The 24,112-nt window shown below is 36.7% G+C and overlaps 1 protein-coding gene across 1 annotated transcript in view; it reads left to right on the top strand.

The window, feature by feature from the left end:
- Nucleotides 1–23,900, top strand: part of cemip2 (cell migration inducing hyaluronidase 2) — a 24,945-nt gene extending 1,045 nt beyond the window's left edge. Inside the window, exons 2-24 of the mRNA XM_079870647.1 lie at nt 1,227–1,578; nt 2,402–2,542; nt 2,684–3,251; nt 8,148–8,317; nt 8,420–8,608; nt 9,936–10,105; nt 10,860–11,072; nt 11,190–11,395; nt 12,369–12,438; nt 13,059–13,187; nt 13,803–13,891; nt 14,871–15,002; nt 15,116–15,151; nt 15,675–15,830; nt 15,959–16,136; nt 17,091–17,306; nt 17,790–18,001; nt 18,352–18,534; nt 19,676–19,904; nt 20,061–20,162; nt 21,056–21,201; nt 21,610–21,716; nt 22,470–23,900. Coding sequence (XP_079726773.1) covers nt 1,248–1,578; nt 2,402–2,542; nt 2,684–3,251; nt 8,148–8,317; nt 8,420–8,608; nt 9,936–10,105; nt 10,860–11,072; nt 11,190–11,395; nt 12,369–12,438; nt 13,059–13,187; nt 13,803–13,891; nt 14,871–15,002; nt 15,116–15,151; nt 15,675–15,830; nt 15,959–16,136; nt 17,091–17,306; nt 17,790–18,001; nt 18,352–18,534; nt 19,676–19,904; nt 20,061–20,162; nt 21,056–21,201; nt 21,610–21,716; nt 22,470–22,678 — 4,182 coding nt within the window. The 5' untranslated portion in view covers nt 1,227–1,247 and the 3' untranslated portion in view covers nt 22,679–23,900. The remainder of the gene's footprint in view (nt 1–1,226; nt 1,579–2,401; nt 2,543–2,683; nt 3,252–8,147; nt 8,318–8,419; nt 8,609–9,935; nt 10,106–10,859; nt 11,073–11,189; nt 11,396–12,368; nt 12,439–13,058; nt 13,188–13,802; nt 13,892–14,870; nt 15,003–15,115; nt 15,152–15,674; nt 15,831–15,958; nt 16,137–17,090; nt 17,307–17,789; nt 18,002–18,351; nt 18,535–19,675; nt 19,905–20,060; nt 20,163–21,055; nt 21,202–21,609; nt 21,717–22,469) is intronic.
- The last annotated feature ends 212 nt before the right edge of the window (nt 23,901–24,112 follow it).

Raw genomic sequence — 24,112 nt, 5'->3', positions numbered from 1 at the left:
GGGTGGTGCATGCACGTCCTCCTCAGTTATAGTGATTTCTGTGCCCCTCTGCATTTGTGGATGAGGAGTTGCAGATGGTCAGATCAGGATCTGGTGATAGTGCAATCTATATGTTGATCAAAGCAAGGATGAAATTGGTATAATAGTATAAACTATGGTTCAGTAGATGTTGTGGTCAGATTGGCTATTCCCTTCTAATGTTTAAAAGATCATAAAAAGTTGTGATTGATTTTTGTCCTGGAGAGTCTAACTTGAGTTTATAAAAGCATTAGTAAGAAGCCAAATTGTTTAGACTCTGTTTGGAGCTTTTAAGTCGCTTTGGATGATAATAAAGGAATTTGGATGACGTGGTTATTGGTAAGCAAATAGTTGTGTGACAGGCTTTATTGGGAGAATTTCTTTATAGGGCCAGTATCTGTTGTTTTGTGGCATGAAGGGGCCAGGGCTGAACAACTGAGCAGTTTTTTTTTTCTTGTAATTGGTGCCATGTGTTTAGTAAATAACTTGAAAATGTGAAAACCCACAGAAAGCTTGCACTTCAAAGCACGCTGTAGTGCCACTATGAAATTGAGACCCGATCGAAATTAAGGTGATGGAACAGTTTTATGCCAGTTTGGTTGGCCCACAGAACTGTGAGTGTAATGCATAATGCCAAAAGAGTGGTGTAGTTTTGTCAATATCAGATTTAAGTTAAGAAGTGCTTTTTTAGTGACATTCAAAAACAACTTTTGCATGATCCACCATTCGAAGTGTTTGGGTCAATTGGGGGAAATGTGTACTTTTACTCAGCAAGGATTCATCACATTGATCAAAAGTGTCAATAAAGACATTTTAATGTTACAAAAGATCTATTTCATATATATTCTGTTCTTTTGAACTTTCTGTTTATCAAAGAATCCTGAAAAAAAGTATCACAGTTTCCACAAAAATGGTAAACAGCAAACACATTAACAATAAGAAGAAATATTTATTTCTGAAGGTTCATGTGACACTGAAGACTGGAGTAATTGCTGCTGAAGATTCAGCTTTGCCATCACAGGACTAATTACATTTTAAAATATATTAAAACAGGGTAAAAAACGGGTAAAGAATTTAAAGCCATTTAAATTGTAATAATATTTCTGGTGAGCGTAATTTACTCTTGCCTTGAAACATGAAAAAGTCTTACCAACCCCAAATGTTTGAATGCTAATGCATCTTTTATATTTTTTCTTTTCTTCTCGTAGGACGTGGCAGACAGTTATACCATGCAGGTTAATGATGGCCCCAGCAGTCACCCCATTTTTGTGGCTCCTGTCAACGGAAATGCTCAGCGGTCATCGGGATATGTTCCAGGCAGGATTGTTCCAGTTCGTTCTCCACCTCCAGCCAAGGCTCCTCCACCACCCCCACTGAAGCCCCCTGCCCCGCTCGCTGCACGTCCTCCAGTTTTTAATCTGACAGTAGATGAGAGTCGAAGGGAGCGTTCCCAGAACCAGCAGAGGAAGAACACTTATATTTGTGTTGGCATCTTCTTCTGTCTCTTCCTACTGATTCTCATAATCGTCCTCAGCCTTACTTCTAAAGATGAATTGGATGGTAAGATACAAACACCTTGTGTGTGTGCTTAAAGGGATAGTTCAAGTTCACCCAAAAATGAAAATGATCATCTACTCACCCTCAAGTTTTTCCAAACCTGAATGGATTTCTTTCTTCTGCTAAACACAAAAGAAGACATTTTGAAGAATGTTTGTAACCAAACAGTTGATGGGCACCATTGGCTTACATAGTATTTTGTTTTTCTCCATACTATGGAAGTCAATGGGGCCCATCAACTGTTTGGTTACCCATATTCTTAAAAAAATATCTTTTGTGTTCAGCAGGTTTGGAACTTGAGGATGAGTAAATGATGACAGAATTTTCATTTTTGGGTGAACTATTCCTTTAATACACCAGCTTTCAAAAGTTTGGGGTCAGTAAGTTTTTGAAAGTAGTCTCCTTTAATGCCCACCAAGGCTTGAATGAAATTTTTCTATTTTAATATATTTTGTAATGTAATTTATTCCTGTGATGGCAAAGCTGAATTTTCAGCATCATTACTCCAGTCTTCAGTGTCACATGATCCATCAGAAATCATTCTATGCTGATTTGGTGCAAACTTTTAAATGGTAATGTATGCGCGAGTTAATGTGTGGTTGCTTAAAGTATTAATTTTACTAATCTAAAAAGTTGCCAATCTACTTAATCTAAAAATACATTGCTAAAAAGAAGTATTGACCACTCTTTTGTGGTGGGACAAGTTACATTCTGAACTATTGGTCTGGGAAAGTAGGAAACAAATCCTTATTGTTGATCCTTATTGTCACTATTATAACTCATCTTGTACTCAGACTCTGAAATGTCTTCCTATATCTTTTTGTAGTGAACTGCCCTCATCACAACCCCGCGCTGCGATCCTGGAACCCAGGCCATGATCTCAAAAAGGTGGTGGTGGTACACAGTGGTGAGCATTATCGCCTAGATTCATCTGCCACTCTGTACTCAGTCACTATCCAGGCTGGAGGTAAGATCATTTGTCCAATGTGTAGTACCCTAAAAATAAGAAATTGCCTTTGAGAACACTTTGGCTTGTTAATTTGATGTGTTTCTGAATGAAAGTGATTTTATTAGGGTTTAAAGTCTGATTCGATTTATTAAATTATAGGTTTGGTTGTCTTTGCGGATGATAAAAAAGGTTCCAAAAACATTACATTGCGAACACGCCACATTTTGGTCGAAGATGGCGGCGCTCTCCATATCGGGGCTCCAAAATGCCGCTATCGCTCCCTGGCCACCATCACCCTGGTCGGCCGATCGGACGAGACCGCCGTGACTGAAGTACCTGGGATGGGCCGCAAGTTTTTGGGTGTGAATGGCGGAGGAACTCTGGAGCTCCACGGGTCAGAGAGGCTGTCTTGGACCTTCCTCACTTGCACCGTACCCACTTCAGGTTTGGCTACCGGTGACCATGCCTTCCAGAAGAACTTTAGCCGTGGAATTAACCTGCGGGTGGTTGATCAGGACACGGCGGAGGTGCTGAATAACGAGCGCTTCGACACGCACGATTCTCGTAACGACAGTAAGAGCCTGAGTGAGCTGCTGAAGTCTCTGCCCACAGGACGCATTGTTGCACTGGCCATCGGAGATTCTGCAGTGAAGAACCTGCTGGATGAGACCAAGAGAACCATCCAGGATCTTCTAGGCAGCAACCATGTCAATAATCTCAAATACAGGTAAATAAGGCAGGCCTTTTGAAAGCATGTTTACAAAAGTATTTCTACTGAAAAGTTATCTTAAACCAGCCTTAAGTCGGCTTGTTAGTCTCCCAGCTTGTTTATTTTTTATAGATGTTCAGGCTCAAGCTAAAACCAGCTTAGGCTTTTTTTTTTTGTTGAGCAGGGATAGGATTGAGTTGTCAAAAAGTACCGACTTCAGTACCAAGTCAGTACTGAAATTGTAAAATTGTGCTCGGCGAAGAGCGTCATTGATGTATATTTACAACATGTTTTTGAAGCGCTGATCATTGTAGCCAGTCACAGACATATCCGAACGCGTGAGTACTATGGGCAATCAGAGGTGTTTACGATTCCACTTTTCCTTTAAATGTCATTGTAGTCCGAAACGTTTTTATAGCTGCAAAATGAATCCCTGAAGGGTGATATCAGGAAAGAAGCTTTTTCCAATCTGATGAGTTTTGTTTTGATATCTCCGAGCACAGCTTTGAAGTTACTGTGATTGGAAACAGAAAGTATCCTGTTGTTCCATGAACCATATCCTAATTCAGACTCACCCACTGAGGACCAGCCACTGAATCCCAAAGGCAGCGTACATTGTGTATACTTTACGAGTCCCATTCATGCAATGACGCAAACGTATTGGATACTTGTGCCATGCTTAAAGATATAGGAATGTCTTTGCATTATATAACTAAATATCAAACAATTTGGCATGTTAGGTTTCATATTATAGCACAACAGATATACTGTGCAAAATGAAGACAATGTATTTGTACCCTTTCTGGTTGTCAAATGATAGTGGATCACATTCATAGTTAATGCCATAAACTACAAATCCAACACTTAGGACCAAAAATGGCTCAGGGAAGTTAGTTCTGAGAAAATTATGCCACTTGGTTTAATATTCAATGTTACTTACGGATTGTGTTTAATGTTGTCTTATGCAGTGACATTCAGAAATTTTTAAGTGTGACTTCGGTGTCCAAATACTTTCTGGGGCCACTGCACATTGATGTTAAAGGAAATTTAAAGCAAATATAAAAGTTCTTATTTATTTAGGCGGCATGTTGACTTTTGCCAGTTTATGCATGAGAAGTCTAATATAAGCCAAATGTTAGTAGCAAATAGTCCTAAGCACTCTTGGGCTTAACCTAACTGGTTGGTTGTTCTACAGAAACGCATCTAAAGAAGTGTTTCAAATGGCAGTATTATGCAGGAAAAGCTGGTGAAAGGTTAAACAGGCATATTTCCAGGATTTGTGTAAAAAGAGCTGACGCGTGTATCTGTCATCTCATTGAAAGGCTTTTTAAAGAGTTCAAAGGCAGAAGAAACAGATGCTGTCTCCCCTCTGGTTACATTGCAGATGAGAAGTACAGGTTTTTATTTTCAATGAGGGATATAGTTTTTCTTACCATGCAACTGAAAGTATTTTGTAAAGAGTTTAGTGTCAAATCTAGAAATTCCTCCAGACAGAAAACTTACTTTTACAGTCCACTGCAAAGGCACTTGTGTGTAGCATTCTCTTACTATTGCAAGAAACATGGAAAATATGCATTCTTATTTTAATGTTCGAGCTGTAGACTACGTCTCTAGACACATTAGCTTGGTCAAAGGTCTTGGGCATGAAAACTCTTATTTCTGTTACATAACTAGAACTGTAAGGCAACGAAAAAGCATATCATATGAGGAAATAATATCTGTCTTCTGACTACTGACTTGGTGCCATTGCAGTTATGTAATTTCCAGTGAAACTGGTGTGAGAAATGGGCAGGATATGGTAGTAGGTGTGACCAAAAAAAATAACGTGAATTTACTAATTTAGAGACTTCAGTTTGACACATTGCGCACATAGAAATCTCTTACCTTTCCACCCCTTACCAGTCAGACTCACCACATCTCTGATGAAAACATGCAATCTTGGCAGCTCCCTTTGCAAAAACAGAACAGTCTGGCACAATCTAACTGAAAACTTGCGCAACATAAACCAGCCTGTCCAAGTCTAACCCCCCCCAAACCCCGTAGGCACTCCAGAGGGGGTGCATTGCAGTGCCACACATATCTTTGATAAAAATAAATTGACAAGCCTATTGTTGGTTCGTGATAAATCTACTATATGGGTTCTGCTTCTGCCAATCTCTGACAGACTACGAGGCAAATTACCAGAAGTTGAGGTATGAAAGAATGTTGATTAAGTGTTGTTAAGAAAGCACTTAACTTAACTAGTTACTCAGGGGGGATTGTCCCTGTGGAAATGGTGTATATTTGGATACAAAGCATGTGCTAAGTGAGGGACACGGGGACCCCCAGGTGTTGCAGGGGGGTCAGTGAAAAAAATAAATAAATCGGGGCTCATATATATATATATATATATAATATATATAATATATATGTGTGTGTATATATATATATATAAAAAATATATGTGTGTGTATATATATATATATATATATATATATATATATATATAAAATATATATATATATATATATATATATATATATATATATATATATATATATAAAATATATATATATATATATATATATAAAATATATGTGTGTGTGTGTATATGTGTATATATATATATATATAATTTAATACTAAATAATGTAATAAAATTTAAAGGGTTGTTGTTCTAAATGAATTCTAATAGTGGTTAGAAAAAAGTAAATATTTCTGAGATGACATTTCAATCATTTATTTTGGCTATGGTACAAATACAATATAAAAGGCAATGATTTAATATTTTTGCAAGTTTTTAATTTAACAAGATAATGTCTATAATATCATGTTTATAGTTCTTTCTCGCATTGTATAAATGGGCCTTTTTAAGTAAAAATATTTTGTCATTTTATTTTTCTAAAAAGACCTTTGTCCTTTCAGAGTCAATGATATGATCCCTGGTGGTTGATTTATCTGAAAGAAGAAAGAGTTTGTTGTGCTATTGTGGAAAATGGTTTGTTTACTCAAATTTCAAGCAGATTTTGACATCATCGTGGAATCATGAAAATGATTGTTGCCTGCTTTTAAACTTTGAAACAATACTCCATGATTGTTAAACTAAGACTTCTAAGTTTTAGTGCTACTCAGAGAAAATGGAATTACAATTGTTTCACATGTTGAAGCAGGACTAAAAGTGCAAGAAATATTATCACGATTCACTCGTTAATGATATTACACTTTAATCTCCCCTTTGAGGGTAGGGAATGGCCAGGAACAAGAAGGAAAAAGACAGGAAAGATTCCTGTGTTAGTCAGACATAATAATCATTCTGAGAAATTAGGTAATCTTGCCCTGGTGACTGCTAAAAGATGAAAATATGAAAGATAGAACAATAATACAAGTGTGTTTTACTGGCCATCACAGACACAGCAGCTAAGATGGCCTTATTGGTCTCTGTGTGGGTAGTTTGTCTCTCTGTTTATACACAGAGTTTTATTAACTTGCTCTAAACTGCAGTGAACCACATTCCTTAATGGGAGAAAGTTCAGTGAGACACTATTTTCCAAACCTCTGGGGGCTTTTGTGTCTGAGGCTTGGCCTTTAGAGCTCATATGTGTCAGTAAAACAAATAGAAGTTCTGACCTAGTTGCTGTTAAGAAGTGACTGCTATTTTGTCATAGTGGAAGTATTAATGCTACTACAGAAACAGAAGCCAGTAGCTCCAGTGCCTGTTGAGCCATAATAGTTTTGTTTTTGGTATTTTACCCCCCTTTTTCCACTCATTTTAGTTCAATTCTTGCCAAAGCTGAATGTTGCCATGTAGGAAGAGAGGAATTGGTTATATTATGAATAATATTATAAATGAATTGTGAAACAAGGTCAAGGCACTCATTATGTTTCTTTTTTTTTTAAATTTTAAGTACTTGGTCATTATTTATCATGTAATTCCAAACATGTATGACTTACTTTCTTCTGGGGGCCCAAAAAAAAAAAAAAAGAAAGAAAAGAAGAATAAGAAAAAAAGAGATGTTCAGAAGAATGTTCACGCTGCTCTTGTCCATGTCCAGGGGTTGTAAAGCTCCCAAAAATGACAAAAAGCAAATACGACTGGTCCAAATGACCCATGCACCCAAGTCGTCTTAAGTAATACAACAGCTTTATATGATGAACAAAATTTAAAATCTGTCATCGTTTACTCACCCAATTTTTTTCCTCTGTGTAACATAACATAAGATATTTTGAAGATTATTTCATTCCCAACACTGAGCCATTCCTCAAAATATCATCTTTTGTGTTTCGAAGAAAAAAAGAAACTGTTAAGTTTGAGAATGACATGAGGGTGAGTAGGCTAAATGATGGCAGAATATTCATTTTGGGTTAACTTAGTTTAATCATATAGTTATGACTTTGAGGATGAGTAAATGAGAATTTTAAGAACCCTTTAACACACATTGGGACTACTCTTTGAAGAAAGCAAAGACTTTCTTCTTTACGAAAACACAATTCCACATTTTGGTTTATATTATCATCATAGACTAATGACAGACATTCAGTTACCTTCAGTTGAGGGACAACTGCTCTTTTCACTGTACTAATGGGCTGACAAGATAAATAATGGAATGATTTAATTAGTCATTCTCATTCATCCTTGACAGTGTTTGACTTTTTCACCCCAGAGTTTTGGCTGCTCTCCTGTTAAATTCCATTTATGTGCAATAACCGATCATCACTTCCACATGGGTGTGCGTTGACAAGCCTAAATGGAGGAGTCATTCAAACTAATTTGTAATTTATATTTTATTGTTAATGAACAACTGATCGGTTTTAGCCAATTTATATTTTATGAATACACAATTCTACAAAATCTGTTGCATCTTTTATCTGGCATGTTTTTAACCGTTACTGGATTTCTTTTTAGCTTTTTCTCTTCATCCTCCATCTCTCTTTTAGGGAGGCATGGGCCTTGGTCTCAGTAATTGGAGGAGGGAATGGTTCTTGCACAGAAGACGTACGAGAACACGAGAACCATGATACAGGTGGCAAGGCGCTGGCTCGCCGAGACTTCGTCACTGTGGACGGTGTGGGTTTCACTGTTACTGCTTTCAGTGAGTGGAGTAATGGTACGTATTGGACAGAACATAATCAAATCCTCAACATCGACCAGTAATGTATTAAAAGAAAACCCTTTTAAAACTTACATTGGTTTTTGCTCAACCATAAAGGTTACCCTACAACAGGCTTCCAAGTGGATGCAGTGGATAAAGTGGTTCTGAACTTGCAAGATGATGTTAGCAGCTGGAAACCGGGCGATCGGATTGTGGTGGCCAGCACAGATTATTCCATGCATCAGGCAGAGGAATTCACCCTGCTCCCATGTCCCCACTGTAACAGGAAACAGGTTCGAATTCAAGGTGAGGCAGTGGTGTGTTCGCGCTAAACAGCATGTATTTCCTCCGGTTTCTTGTGGTGACAATTTACAGTGTTTCTGATCTGAATCTTTCTGTGAATTTGTATACAGCCGAGTTTAAATGATTGTAGTGTCATTGAGTTTAAGACAGGAAAAGGGTGAGGACTGTTTACCAGAATCCCATAAACAAACTGTCATTTCTGACCTGAGGCCATCATGTACTCCACCCTGTTAAAAACGCAGAAACATTTTCACTAATTGCTTTCCAATGCTAATGTCCCAGCTGGCCTTTAGTGAGTATAGGAATTTGGACACTTAAGTCACACAAATGTCTGGATGTCATTTCATTATATAGAAAGAAGTCTCTTATGCTTCCCAAGGCTGCATTTATTCAATTAAAATTACAGTACAAACAGGTATATTGTGAAATATTATTATAATTTAAAATAACTGTTTTCTATTTGAATATATATTTTAAAATGTCATTTATTCTTGTGATGGCAAAGCTGAATTTGCAGTGTCACATGATCCTTCAGAAATCAAGCTGATTTGGTGCTCAAGTAACATTTGTAATTATTATCTGTGTTAAAAACACAGGATCTTTTGATGAATAGAAAGATCAAAAAGAAAAAGAACAGCATTTATTTTAAACAGAAATCTTTTGTAACATTATAAATGGCTTTACAGTCAACTTTGATCCATTTAATGCATAATTTCTGAATAAAAGTATTAATTTCTTTAAAGAAAGAAGATCCCAAACTTTATGATTGTGCATATCTTTAAAATAAATGCCACTTGAATTTATATTGTTGTATAATGCTAAAACATTTATACATTAGTAAGTGTTATTTAAGTGTCTAAATAGTTTCTTTGGTGTATTGTGTATGAATACTATATGGTCATTATTCCCAGCACATGTGTTAAGTCCTTGGAGAATTGGAAATCTCTCCAATCTGTGGCCTTTATTGAAAGAATGTAGTTTAAATGTCACCTTGTGCATTGTGTGCTGTTGGCAAAGCTGTTGCCAGCCCTTATCCTTCCGGAAGGATACTGTGTGCAGACTGTGCACTCCGGGTGTGCGTAAAGGGCAGTCCGATTGTGTGGACAAATTGCTTTCCTTCCTGGATCCAGTATTTATTTAACTTTATTTTAGATAATTAATCTAATTAAATGATCAAAATATTTAAATAGATGCATGTTATTTGTTAGATGTTGTAAGTTCATTATTTAAGACAAATCTCTCTAAATAATCATATTTTCAAATTTATCATTAGTCAGTTCTTTTAAAGGGTGAGTTTTAAGGTGTGTGTTAATGTGTTGGAATTTTTCAGGAAAGCCTCAGTTCACCCACGTGGGAGAAATACTGGACGGTGTGGACATGCGTGCAGAGGTGGCTCTCCTCTCAAGGAATATCCTCATTCATGGAGAAATGGAAAACTCCTGCTACGGAGAAAACTGGTGCCAGTATTTCAGCTACGACACCTTCGGGGGACACATCAAGGTCTGTTTGAGGGTCTGTGTGTATGTGTGTGAGAGCGGTTGTGTGTTTATTTAACACTAAGCTGTCTGGTGCTGTCATGTGGAGAAATGACAGGCTGTTGTTGTATGTTGGGGTTAGCGCCGGATAATTGAGTATAGCTCTTTTTTGAATGGAAGGAACTGAAAGTATAAAATTTGTGTGTTGTGTTTGGCAAAAGAATGAACAACACACAGTAGCACTTATACGACTACTCATTTTTTACTAGTCGACTAGTTGAGGGGTCAATGTTTACTTTATGTAAATTACTAACCATATATCATGCAGCAGTCTTTGCTGTTTCTGGCAAGTCCGGTGCTGTGGTTGTAGAGACAAATGAATGATTTTTTGTTTTTAATTATTATAATTTGTTAATATAAATGCTATTATATTATATTATATTATATTATATTATATTATATTATATTATATTATATTATATTATATTGTATTTTGTAACTAAAAATCATTTTTAAGAAAATTTGTATAATTAATACCTTTTTTACTATATTCGATATTTTTTATTATATTTTGTTTTATTACTATATTATATTTTTAATGAGTTTTAATATTTAATATAATTTTGTGCAATTAAAAACAACTTAATGATTTTATTTACTATTTGTTATTTTAAAATAAAATTAGAACCACTCACAATTAAAAGGCAGAAACATTTTTTTATTTGTTCACCAACACTTTGTGGTCTTGTGTTTTTGGTCTCCTCTTTGTGTATGTTTAGATTTTGGGGAACTTCTCATCGGTACACCTTTCTCAGGTGGAGCTGAAACACATGGGTCAGCAGCAGCAGAAGGGCAGATACCCTGTGAACTTTCATAGGTGTGGAGATGTGGATCAGCACGGGGGCTACAGTGACCCCACCTATGTGAACTCCCTGTCCATCCATCATTCCTTCTCCCGATGTGTTGCTATACACGCCACTAACGGCCTGCTGGTGAGAGAGAAAGATACCGAGCAATAAACAGCGGGCTTGTGTGCACATATAGTAAGTCTGAGACCACATTGAAAATATGAGATTTTGTTTCACCATGATGTCTTCCCTTTATTATAGGTTAGGGACACGGTTGGCTATGACACGCTGGGACATTGTTTTTTCCTGGAGGACGGGATTGAACAAAGGAACATATTTTTCCATAACTTGGGCTTGTTGACCAGGCCAGGGACCATTCTACCTACTGACCGCAATGATAGCATGTGCACAGACAATGTAAACAGGGTGCACAAAGGATATATACCGTCTCCTGCAACCGAGTGCAAGTAAGATACTGTAAACACATATTCATTTAATATTGCTGAATCGACCTGTAAATATTCCCAATATTCACACTGCTTGAAGCCTCTCAGCTTAAAATTGTGCATGCGTGAGTATTTTATCTGAAAGTCTCCTGATGTAAAGACTACCGAGTGCTTGTTCTGCTCTGACTAGCTGACCTTGACAACGTGACCCACTGTATTGTTTGGTCAAATAACAGGAGAAAGAACAGAGCTCTCATTTCCTGAGACTCAGCGATAGTCCTTTTCTCTTATCTGGGTAATAAAACACCCAGTGTCCCAGGTGGCTAAGGAGGTGCTGTTTTCAAAAGAATAAAAAATGTTTTGGGAGCTTGTATGTGTTTGTGTATAGAGCTGTAGATGTTCAGGATGAAGATAGAGGTTTGAATAGGTTTCAGTGTTGGCTAGGCTATTCAGTTGCAGTTCAACCACCAACTGTTTTTTTTTTGTTTTTTTTTATGTTTAACACTGTTAAAATGATCAGCACAGAATGTGCTATTGCTAGCTACCATTTTAATTTATAATTCAGGCAGGTTGTACATTTTTAAATATTTATATTAAAATTAATTTGTGGCTATTTTTACTTTGTTTTAGTTAATCTAAAATAAAGATAAAAAAAATAAGAATTGTGTTATGGCATTTTAGTTTCAGTTTTGTCAATTAATTTGACGAAAATATTTTGATTAGTTATTTTTTGTTAGCAACACTGTTTTTCATACTATATTTCAACATAAAAACCTGTCTTACTCACTAACTCTAACCCTAACCAACAGTAATCCAGTTTAACCAGACACTGAATGCACTCAAATACTGCATACTGCTATATTTACCTGGATATGAATAGTATTGACTGTAAAGTGAAATATGTACAGTACCTAGATATATATCCATGCTTCATATTTTCAATATATTTTAAGATCGCACATTGAAAAGATCCTGTCTTATGTGTGTGTTCTAGGGCAGTGTCTACATTTTGGATCGCACACCCCAATAATCATTTAATCAGTAACTCAGCAGCTGGATCACAGGTATGCACAATCTTTGATAATATGACCAAATGAATAATTTTCACAATGATCTGTAATGAACAGTGAGTAAATGTTTGCTTACAACATTTTCATGGTATTTTATCATTGAACGACTATTTCGTGAGCTTCTCTGATGGAACTTGTGCTCTTTGAAATGATGCCCACATCTCTGTGATATTGATGAGAACATCAAGGAGGTTATGCAATCACAGATAGCATCTCCTCATTCCAATCCTTTATTAAAGATGTTTTTGCCAATATAAACCAGTTCAGTCTGGTGGTATTGTTATGCTTTGCTTTGTTTGTTTGAGGTTTTGTATATAAAAAGGATGATCCCTCCACCCTTTTTTTATTAAGGAAAAGCTTCTTATGAAGCTGTGCTCTCAGCATGCCAGGTTAATAGAGACTCAGTCTGGTTCCTGGATCAGAGGACTCAGGAATAAATATTATTCACAGCCCTTCCACTTTACAAAATAGGGAATTTTTAAAGGGAATTATAAGGTGAAGGAGATGTTTAACCTAAAAGGGTGTTGAGGAGTTTTACCATATTTATGAAAAGTGCCTGGTATCTAAATTTCCCCCTCATTCTCTGTTTCTGATATTTTTTGTTTTTCTCTCAGGATGCAGGAATTTGGTACATTTTCCACAACTCCTCTACAGGTGACTCTCACGGACTGATTCCAGAGACGAAAGCTGAGCTCACGCCTCTGGGCATCTTCTTTAACAACCGTGTTCATTCCAACTTTAAGGTAATCAAATGCTTTATGACTCTAACACCAAATTCTCTAGTAACAAACCTTCAAATAATAAAAATGCCGCAGAATACTTCGACTTTTTGATCTTATAAACACATTCCTCTGTCCTTTTTGTACACAATCTTCAGGTGATATAAAACAGTATCAATGCTACTGCTTTTTCTCCATCTACATTTAATGCCCACCTCCCTGTGGTGAAATTTAGCATTTCCTCCCTCTGGCTCATAACAGTTCAGTTCATAAATCATTTGGGATTTATAACATTGTATTAAATGTGGCTTCAGGAAAAACTGATGAAATCAATTACAAGTTCAGGTTTTTATTGCACGTACACAAGGCATCTTCGTTGTTTCTCTGAAACGCCTCATTGTTCAATGTCCCGCACAATGTGCTTGTGTGACAGGGTGCTCACACATACATTTCCCTATACAATAGTTCTCTGTTATCTGCTTGTTTATGTTGGGTAGCTTGAGCTGTGTGTTAAGTGTCGAGACTGTCCAGGTGCAGAGAAAATCCAGGCTTCACTTTCACTGCACAACTCACATGGTACCTGATATTGAACATACAATTTCTAAGTGAAGAGTGATTGCTTCTTTCATCCTGTGTCAGGCTGGCCTCTTTATTGATAGAAAAGTCAAGAGCACCAACGCCACTGCAGCAGACCCACGTGAATATCTCTGTCTGGACAACAGCGCTAGGTGAGTGGATATGGTGAACGTTTCTCTGTGTCCAGGGTCTGTTGATTCTGCTTATAAAGAAAACACATCTGCCCAGATAGAGTTTCTGCAGTAGTTAGGGAATGTGGTAGAGCCGGACAGAGCTCTGGTCTCTTTTTAGACCACAAACCACAGTGACCACACTATAAATATACATCATAGTGTCATGGTTTGTATATGCTGTAGGTGTAAGTTACTTCCGTTTTCATTTATACTTCTGTGACTGCATTTTGTCAACATGCTGTTCTTTAAAATTTGTGGGTGAATCTTACATAAACGTAGTTCACATTTTACAGCAAAATCCTTTTCAAATAAACAAATTCTCCAAAATTTCTCATTACCATAATGTGTCTGGACATTTTATTTACTTTTTACCTACATTTACATATCAATTTATTTGTTTATATAACATTTACACAAAAATATATAGATCTTTTTTAGTTGCGATAAAATAGGAAATAGTCTTTTTGTCCATTTTATGATGTACATTGAGTGAAATTGATTAGCGGAAAAGAAGAAAATGTAGGGTGAGGATTGGATTTTGAGATGTGGGCGTTGCTCAAAAATGGAGGCAGATGAATGTGAACTTGCAGGGGCGGGGTTTAAGTGCACTAAATGATTGGAGAAGTCCTGCATACATCACCAGAGAGAAGACTGTTATTTTCGGAAGATCCAGTTATGACATTTTGATTGTAAAAAAAATTATTAATAGTTCACAATGAGATCTATAATATGCAATCTAGAAAATAGACTTCAATATAAATCAGCATACATTAAAAGCAGTATAACAAATACTAATAATATATACTGTATTTCATATTACAGTAGCAAACACCTAGCAGTCACACAGAAAACTACATAGCACTACCCTAGTATAAAGACATTTGCATGGGAAAGAAGCACTTACATTTTCTTCTGAAGGAAAGATTGAATTTCTCATTGTTTGACATTGCTTTCTCAGGTTCAGGCCTCATGAGAACTCTGATCCAAGCAAGCCACGGGTGGCCGCACTCATTGACACACTCATCTCCTTTAAAAACAATGATCTGGGGGCCTGGATTCGTGGAGGTGACATCATCATACAAAACTCAGGGTACAGGACGAAACCTCTTAATTGTAGACCTGCTAAGCTTAAAACCTTTTGAGAAGCTCATTGCAAAAAAACAATATTGCAGTCTTCTGATTATTGTTTTGTTTTTCTGATAGATTTGCTGACAATGGTGTTGGACTGTCATTTGCAAGGTACTTTGTCATTTTACTGTTTATTAGAGCTGCCAGTCATCTCATTATTCGCATCTATTGTTAATCACATATATTGATAATTCTTGAGAAAAGTCATCAAATGAAAAGAACGCCTTCTCATAAAAAATGAAGGCGGTACAATGTCTTAGATTGCTCCAATGGTAGGAAATCCCTGATTACAAAATTTACATGTGGTTCAAAGGACGTGATCGATTGCATTAATTTTATCACACTATTTAAAAAAAATTATAAGAACGAGAATGGCATTAAACATGCTAAATTGACAGCCATATTTTTTATGTGAGTGTGTGTGTATGTGCAGGCATGTTCTTGCTGTCTGTGTTTCTGGCTGCAGGCATAGTAATTTAGAGGAACATCTTTTTATTTTGCTGAAACGGTTACAATCTGATTGGCAAATGTGTGAACTTGCCTGCATTAGTTCTACATAAACCTCCTAAGGCAAGCAGTTAATGAAACAACTAAAGTTTCACTCCCCTCCTCCTCCTCTTCGTCCTCACTGCAGTGATGGCAGCTACCCTAAAGATGAAGGCTCCAGTCAGGAGGTCTCCCAGTCCCTGTTTGTTGGTGAGAGCAGAAATCGTGGCACCAATGGAAGGCAAAATAAATACTGGGGAATTGGTGGAGTAGATGGAAAGATGAGGACTCTACCAAGAAACAAGTATGTGAGAGAAGAAATAAAGGGAAAAGAGTGATTAGTATTAACATAAACTTTCAGTCTGGTTTAGCGGGAAAAAAATTCTTTGTTTAATCTAAATATTTTGTTGTCTTTTGCTCTGTTCTTGTCAGGACGTTTCCGATCAGAGGTTTTCAGATAAATGATGGTCCAGTGAGGATCTTGGACAGCACGTTTCGAGCCTTCAGTCCCACTACGGAGCGCTTCACCATGGCTGTGGGATTCAGCCTGAAAAACATCTGGCAGCTGACACCCAGAAATAACCTGTCCTCTCTCGCCTTCCACCCTAGTGTGAGTGCACATACACATTTAGCCTTGGAAACTGTTCAAACACCCTCTTATACTGCTATACGTCTTTACTGTTATACTGTGACTGCTAAACCACCTAACACACAGGGATATAAGTTGCTTAGTTTAATTGCTTCGGTGAAAAAAAGAAGTCGTCAATACTACAGAATAAAATAAATAATACAGAATAAATCATTTTTTGTACATTTTTTTATTTTGCAATTTTATTTTTTTTGAGTATATTATTTATTATAGTTTTTGTTTTTTTTATTTTAGAATTTACTTTTTTATTTCTGTATCTTGTATTAACAGTTTGTCATTTTTGTTTAGTTTAGTTTTCAATCTTTAACTGTTTTTTTCAGTGTTTTAAAGCTTCCTTTTGATTTCTTTTGCGACTGCCAAAGTTAGTGTGGTAACTTTTAAAATGTATTGTGTTTCAAAAACGAATTTGTGGCCATTTTTTTTATTGTTTCGTTTTCAGTTTTTTCCCATTTTCACCTATGATTAGATTTTTTTTTTTTTTTTGGTCAGAGATGACTTTAGACTAATTACAGTCTGGGATACCCTGGGGCAACCTGGACTTTATTGCATTACTCAAGGTCATAATTACTCAAGGTCATCGACTCTTTTCTCCCAGATAACCCACCCGGTCTGTCTAGTCTGTAATAACACTTATTTACCTCAAGTGCTACTAATGCTTATACTTATTGCTTGTTTCTCAGGGAGAGATGACACATCTGGTTGTTCTCTCCTGATTGGACACCATCTGCCCTGGTGCTGAGTAATGAAATAAAATCCTGTTCTCGCAGCTGCTATTTAGCATATGTCAAAAAGAGCCCTTGGAAAGGTCTAAGTGTGGTCATATTTTGGCTCACTTGATCAATTTCAGGACATTTTATAGGTTTTAGAATCTTTCTGTTTACATTTCTCACCAGTGATCCTCTTTTTATCATCTAGGTGAATCTTAGAGCATTTTTTGGTCGACCGGGCGAGTGGTTTGAGCAGAATGATCTGGATGGCGATAAAAATTCCATCTTTCATGACCTGGATGGCTCGATCAGTAATTACTCAGATACATATGTGGCAAGGGCCGACAATTTCCTGATCCGCCACCCACAATGTGTGGATGTTCCTCATTGGAATGGGGTTGTGTGTAGTGGCAAGTACTCTCAGGTAAAGAAATAGATCTCTCACTCTCCATTTACATTTTCATGTCATGTTCATATGCAAGTACTGAACCATTCAAATGTTTTGGGTCAGTAAGATTTTTTTAATGCTTTTGAAAGAAATCTTATGTGCTCACCAAGGGTGCATTTATTGGATCATATATAAAGTAAAAGCAGTAATATTGGCAGAGCTGAATTTTCAGCATCATTACTCCAGTCTTTAGTGTCACATGATTCTTCAGAAATCATTCTATGCTGATTTGGTGCTCAAGTAACATTTCTTCTTATTATCAATATTGAAAACCGTTGTGCTGCGTAATATGTTTGTGGAAACCGTGATTTTGATCCACTTTTGATCAATTTAATGCATCCTTGCTGAATAAAAGTATTAATTTCTTTTTTTTTAAATCTCATTTTACTGACCCCAAACTTAACTGTAAAATCTTAACTGGTTTTGCTTCCTAAACAATGTTACTTATGTTCTATATAGGTGTACATACAGACACAGGGCGCATCTAATCTAAGCCTGTCCATCATCAGAGATGAGTACCCTGATAAACCCATGGTTCTCAGAGGTGTCAGAAGCCAGACAGCACCAACCCAGCAATACCAGCCTGTACTGATGATGGGCAAGAGCTACACAGTGCACTGGAATGGACCTGCACCCAGAGAAACTGTCCTGTCACTTATTAATTTTGACCAGTAAGTAAAAAAGGAGGAATACGATCTCCCCCATATCTAATACAAAACATTAGGCACGGCTAATGAAGGGATTGGCAACTTCAGTCCTGGAGGGTTACTGTCCTGCAGAGTTTAGCTTGATAAAAAACACCTGCCTGTAGCTTTCTAGTAATCCTGAAGACACTCATTAGCTTGTTCAGGTGTGTTTGTTCTGTATTTTAGGGTTGGAGATAAACTTTGCAGGACAGTGGCCCTCCAGTTGCCCATCCCTGCACTAAACTCTATATTCATGAGATTTAGTAAGTAACATACATGTTTCTCATACTAGAGACAATCTGATGTTTTTTTTTATTTTCCTTTTGCTCGTGTAGGGGTGATTGGGCTCTACTTGGCCTCTGCTACCCCGATGAAACAGTATTCCAGATCACATCAGACATCTACAACAAGCAGAACAATGGCTTTGATGGCATAGAGGACTATGGCCCTGTGTCGTCCATTTCAGACTTAGAGAAACGACAGCAGGAGAGGAAGTACTTTTTCGACAGATCTGCTGGGTAGGAATAAGTATATTTGAAATATTGCCTTTCAGATATAAGCCTTTATCAACATATTCATTTCAGAAAAGTCTGTAGGGCAGTAAAAACTGAAATCTGTTGTTTTAAGTGCCAAGTGAATAATAATATAATGTACACTATGAAAAATGGAAATACATTTTTTTTGATCTGCTAAAGATTTAACGGTAACACTTTACGATAAGGTTCATTAGTTAACATTAGTTAATGTACTAACTAACATGAACTAACAATGGGCAATACATTTGTTACTGTATTTGTTTATCTTTGTTAACGTTAGTTAATAAAAATACAGCGGTTCATTGTTTGTTCATTTTAGTTCACAGTGCATTAATGTTAACAAGATTTTAATAAAGTATTAGTAAATGTTGAAATTAAAATGAACAGATTAATAAATGCTTTAAGTGCAGTTCATTATTAGTTCTTGCTACCTAATGTAGTTAACTAATGTTAACTAATGAACCTTATTCTAAAGTGTTACCGATTTAACAGTGTTAATTATTAGATGACGACAAAGGAATTCTAAACGTAAATGAAGGGAAATTAGCATGTGAACATGTATCCAATTTTAGCCAATTTCAATGAGTTCAAATAAAAATCTCTCAGTATCATGTAATAACGATTATGGATGTGGTAGCGATATAAACTACTGTTCAAAAGTGTGAGGTCAGTAAGATTTTTTTAATGTTTTTGAAAGAAGTCTCTTATGCCCACCATTTTCTTTATATAAAATATAGTAAAAACAGCAATATTGTGAAATATTATCACAATTTAAAATATCTCTTTTCTATTTCAATATTATATATGCAAATTTTCACTGTAATTTATTCCTGTATAGAAAAGAACAGTGTTTATTTGAAATAGAAACATTATAAATGCCTTTACTGTCACTTTTGGTCAATTTAATGTGGTCTTGCAGAATAAAAGTATTCATTTCTTTCAATCATTCAAAGTCTTATTGACCAACAAACATTTGAAGGGTAGTAACTTTTTCTGAATGATTCCTCTTTCTGCCATTGGTTGGACAAACGGATAATTCCATCCCAGATTCACGCCATTGGCTGAGACAGAAATTAAATAGTCAAATACAGTCTGACACATTAAGCCTGTGTTTAACCTCCAGTTTGTTATGGCTGTATGCACGAGCTCGGCACAGACGAGACGGCCATAGCTACTGCTCCACCGCAGGCTGTGAGAGGGTGAAGATCATCGCCACCATTCGTGCCAACCAAAAGACTCAGGCCTGCAACTGCACAGCCAATGCCTACCCCAAATATAGCAAGCCTGCCAGCAACATAGTGCCTATGCCAAAGCCGAACACTGAGCCCTGCAGAGCCTGTGGGGCCTCACAGGTAAGTACGGTCCAAGCTCCATATGAACGGACAACATAATTTGTGTAGCTCTGTTTGTGTGGGGCAGGCTTTGAACTGACTGTCCATCTGCCATCCTGACCAAGAGCTTTACCTTGAGTTTTCTGGGTAATTGTAACTTTTATTTTCCATCTGTAGTTTGCCTTCTCAAGTGAGCCATGGAACAGCTACCTCCAAACCCAGATCAAATCCCTCAGTGTAAAAGAAGAGCAGGATAATGACACACAAGCCTTTATCACTGTAAGTGTGACCATTCAAAGCATGATTCATATAATCTTGGGAAAATTGTGCATGTTCACCAGTTTAATAAGTAAAATGTAAGAATATATGTACAACTTTGATTTTTTTATATATAGTTTTTTTTTTTCATTTTTATTGTATTTTAGTATTTTAAGGCTTATATAGTTTGTGTTAACTAATATCATATAAATTTAAAGTTATAATCACTTTAAATTAGTAAAAAAAATAGATGTCTAGTGTTATCACTAGTACCATATTGTAATGAAAGAAAGTTATGACATTAAAAACCTTTATAATTGATTGTGGCCATTTTTAGATTACTTTAGTTAGTTTTGCTGTCATGACAATGTATTTTAGTTTATGTATATGAGAATATATGTAAAGATTTTATTCACACACACGCACACACACACGCACGCACACACACACACACACACACACACACACACACACACACACACACACACACACACACACACACTTGTAGTTGTATATGTGGTTTACAGGGACTCTTCATAGACGTAATTTGTTTTTATACTGTACAAACTGTATATTCTATCCCCTTACACTAGCCCTACCCCTAAACCTACTCATCACAGAAAACTTTTACATTTTTAATAAAACATTTAGTATGTTTTTTATTTTATTTTTTTTTTTTTTTTAATCATTTTATTTTTATTTTTCCACAAATTTTGTATGTATGCAAATTGTATAATATCCAAGGTACACATTTCTAGTAATTTTATACAGTATATTGGGGGGTATTATAGAATATTAGAATTTTTGTTTCCTTCATTTTACTTGCATATTCGTTTGTGGATGCATTAAGAATGAAGGTTGTTTACATGTAAAACTGTTTTGAGGACCTGTTTCCTCTTTTTATTGTCTTATAGGTAAATGCAGAGAGGTTTGACCTCAACCATTCAGGGTTCCTCCTAGTTGCTGTGGACGCATGCTCTGGAAAAGTCACAAAGAGCTCATTGTTTTCGAAGCTGGACACTAAAATGGAACAGTATTTTAAAACTGGAATTATGAAGAGGTGAGGGGTGAAATTTGCGGTTTGGGGTTTAAAACTGCGCGTCTGGAGGTTAGGAGAAGTTGGCAGAGGAGGAAGAGGTTGAGAGGTGGCTTACAGTGTTTATTGAGGGAGCTAGTGAGGAGGGGAAGGATTTGTGCTGTGCCGATTTGATGTACTAAAGATTTAAGTATGTATATACACTACTGTTCATAAGCATTGGGACAGTCATTTTTTTCCTTGAAAGAAATTAATACTTTTATTCAGCAAAGAGTGGTGAGTCAAAAACATCTTACCAACCCCAAACCTTTGAACAGTAGTGTATGGTCTCTATTTTGGACCTTCTGCTATTATGAACCTTTTCTTTTCTTTTTTTAAGGTGAGCATTTTCATATTTCACTGTTTAGACTAAATCATTTTGGTCCTGTGTAGGTCGATAGTTCTTCTTGCCACAAGAGGTCAGCCTTCCGACATTTCTGGTGTTGCACAATATCTGGTCTCTTTGGGATCTGCTAAAACGCCAGATCTTCAGAAGAAAGGTAAGGTATTTCTACAACACTTAAAAAATAACTGTCAAGATCTATTTTTCCTGGTTGAGGTTTAAGGCCTCATTATGCTTCTGCGTCAACTCCACGGCGTAGCTACGCCGTCACTCCTACGGCGTCGTGGCCGTTTTATGGTTCTGCGTCGGGTTGCGTTGCATCGCGGTGCATTTCACCGCCAGAACGCTAGGGGGGTGTGTGGTTCGCGAATCTCTTTGCTAGTTTGTTTTGGTTCCGTGCGGAGTAGAAGGAGTAAGAAGAGGGTATGTAGTGAACTTTTATAATTATTGCCCCAAATTTCTATACAATAAGTTAAATAGGGCAAAACCAGTGAACAATACAATATATATAGTGCATTATATTCCAAGACATTTAACTTTATTAATTATAGAAATACTTTTAGATACTTTACCTTGTATGTATCTGATGTGTGGTTTCCACCATAATTTACTATCAATAGTTATTCCCAAAAATTTAATTTCTGACACTATTTCTAATGCAACACCATCAATAATATTTCTGCGTTGTCTTTATAATTACCAAACATGTATAATCTGACCAATCACAGCCCTTGCGGTTTGCGTCGCCTCGACGCATTTTTTGGAGGTGCACGTCGAGCTACGGCGGAGGGGTCGGAGAGGGGTTCGCGGTGACGCAGAGGGTTCTGCGGGGGTACGCCGTCGATTCGACGCAGAAGCATAAAACAGGCTTTACTCTGGGTTTGCTGATTCCCATGACGTCTCTTTACAGACGCCATTGCTTTCTTTGGGTTCCTCGGTCAAGGAGGACCTTCACCACAGCCATGGTCTGCTCTGTTGGCCTGCCAAGGCACCAAGGTGCTGGGATTACTGGAAAGGTTCATTCCCCTGTCCCTTGAGGAATACTCTTGTCCTCCACAAAAACACCCTCCCACACGGATGGATCTTGAACTCCTGAAAAAATCTCTTAGCCAAAAGTGAGCCTTTACTAGATGTGAACAAACAACACAACCAGCGAATGAATGTGAACTTATGAACGTAATTTATTTCGGCAAAGACAAGCGTTAACAAGTATTTTAAGTGAGTTGAATGTATTTGTTTGTTTGTTGTTTTGTCCTGCGTGGTTGTGTTTTGTCATAAATGTTACAGCACAAAGTGATGCACTTTTTTTTAAAGACATCTTTATTCCAAACTGGATAACAAGTGGACAGGACAAGCTAGAAGTACATCGTAAAATGCTGAGGGATGGCTTTGCATTTCAGTATCAACTGTGCAGAAGTACAGCACAATACAAATTGTCATTTGAGGGGCCTCTTTCCCTCATCCAACCATCTGCAGGTGTAAATGACACTCAGGCTTTCCTTATTTATTCCTCTTAAATTGATGGGACATTTTGTTATTTAATTGTCATTCTGGTTTTTACTTACTACTATTTCTTTCAAAAGTGGAACTCAAAAGGAGATGCAGAAGCAAGTACCATTTTATTTCCGTTGCTTGTAGGAAAAAAGTAATGAAAGTGAATGGTGACTGAGGTTGTGATTCTAGCTGTTTAATCTAATTTTGTGTTTGAAAGAAGGTCTAGAGATAATCATATGTTTTGAGCAACATGAGGGTAAGTAAATGACAACAACTTTCATTTTTGGGTGAACTGTACCTTTAAAATGATGTCCATTATCAATTACAATGCCTTTTGTAGTGCTGTCACTTAGCTTGAGAGATATAACATCCCATTTGAAATGTTTTGTCATTATAGGGTAAGTAAATGACAACAACTTTCATTTTTGGGTGAACTGTCCCTTTAAAATGTTGTCCATTATCAATTATAATGCATTTTGTAGTGCTGTCACTTAGCTTATGATGTATAACATCCCATTTGAAATGTATTGTCATTATTTTGATTGAAATGGAAGCCTGAATTGTCTGTATGTGACGTTTTTATTTGAGTTGAATTAGTTAGGCTACTTCTTAACCACTGTACAAAGAGTTTTATTGGTCATTTGAAACAGAGATAGTAGTTTTGTAAACTGTTTCTTAAAGATGCAAAAAGTTTTCCCCAAGTATATGGGTGGTGTTGCCTCCAGAGTTATTTTTTTATTTGTAAAATGCTCTTTTTTATTTACTATGTGCTTTTGTGCTGTAATTTGATGTTTTTTATTTTTATTCAGATAAGATTTTACAAAGCTTATAAAACAAAAAACTCGTATTTGTAGTCATGTTGAATTTTGTGTGTGACGTAAAATACTTGTAGGCACTCAAGTGACCAGTAGGGGGCAGAGTTGCTTTACAGGTTTGTTAAAGTCGTGGAGTAACTTACTACCACTATACCACATTTTCCACCAGTGCTTTCCCGGTTAACTGAAGACTGTCATGCGTGATATAGGTCATCGAGCTTGGTCCCATAAACAGGAACGGGAT

This window comes from Squalius cephalus (assembly GCF_949319135.1).
Source record: "Squalius cephalus genome assembly, chromosome: 5".
NCBI classification, from domain to species: domain Eukaryota; kingdom Metazoa; phylum Chordata; class Actinopteri; order Cypriniformes; family Leuciscidae; genus Squalius; species Squalius cephalus.
Note: the sequence above shows the minus strand (reverse complement) of the source record. Positions and strands in the feature narration are given on the sequence as shown.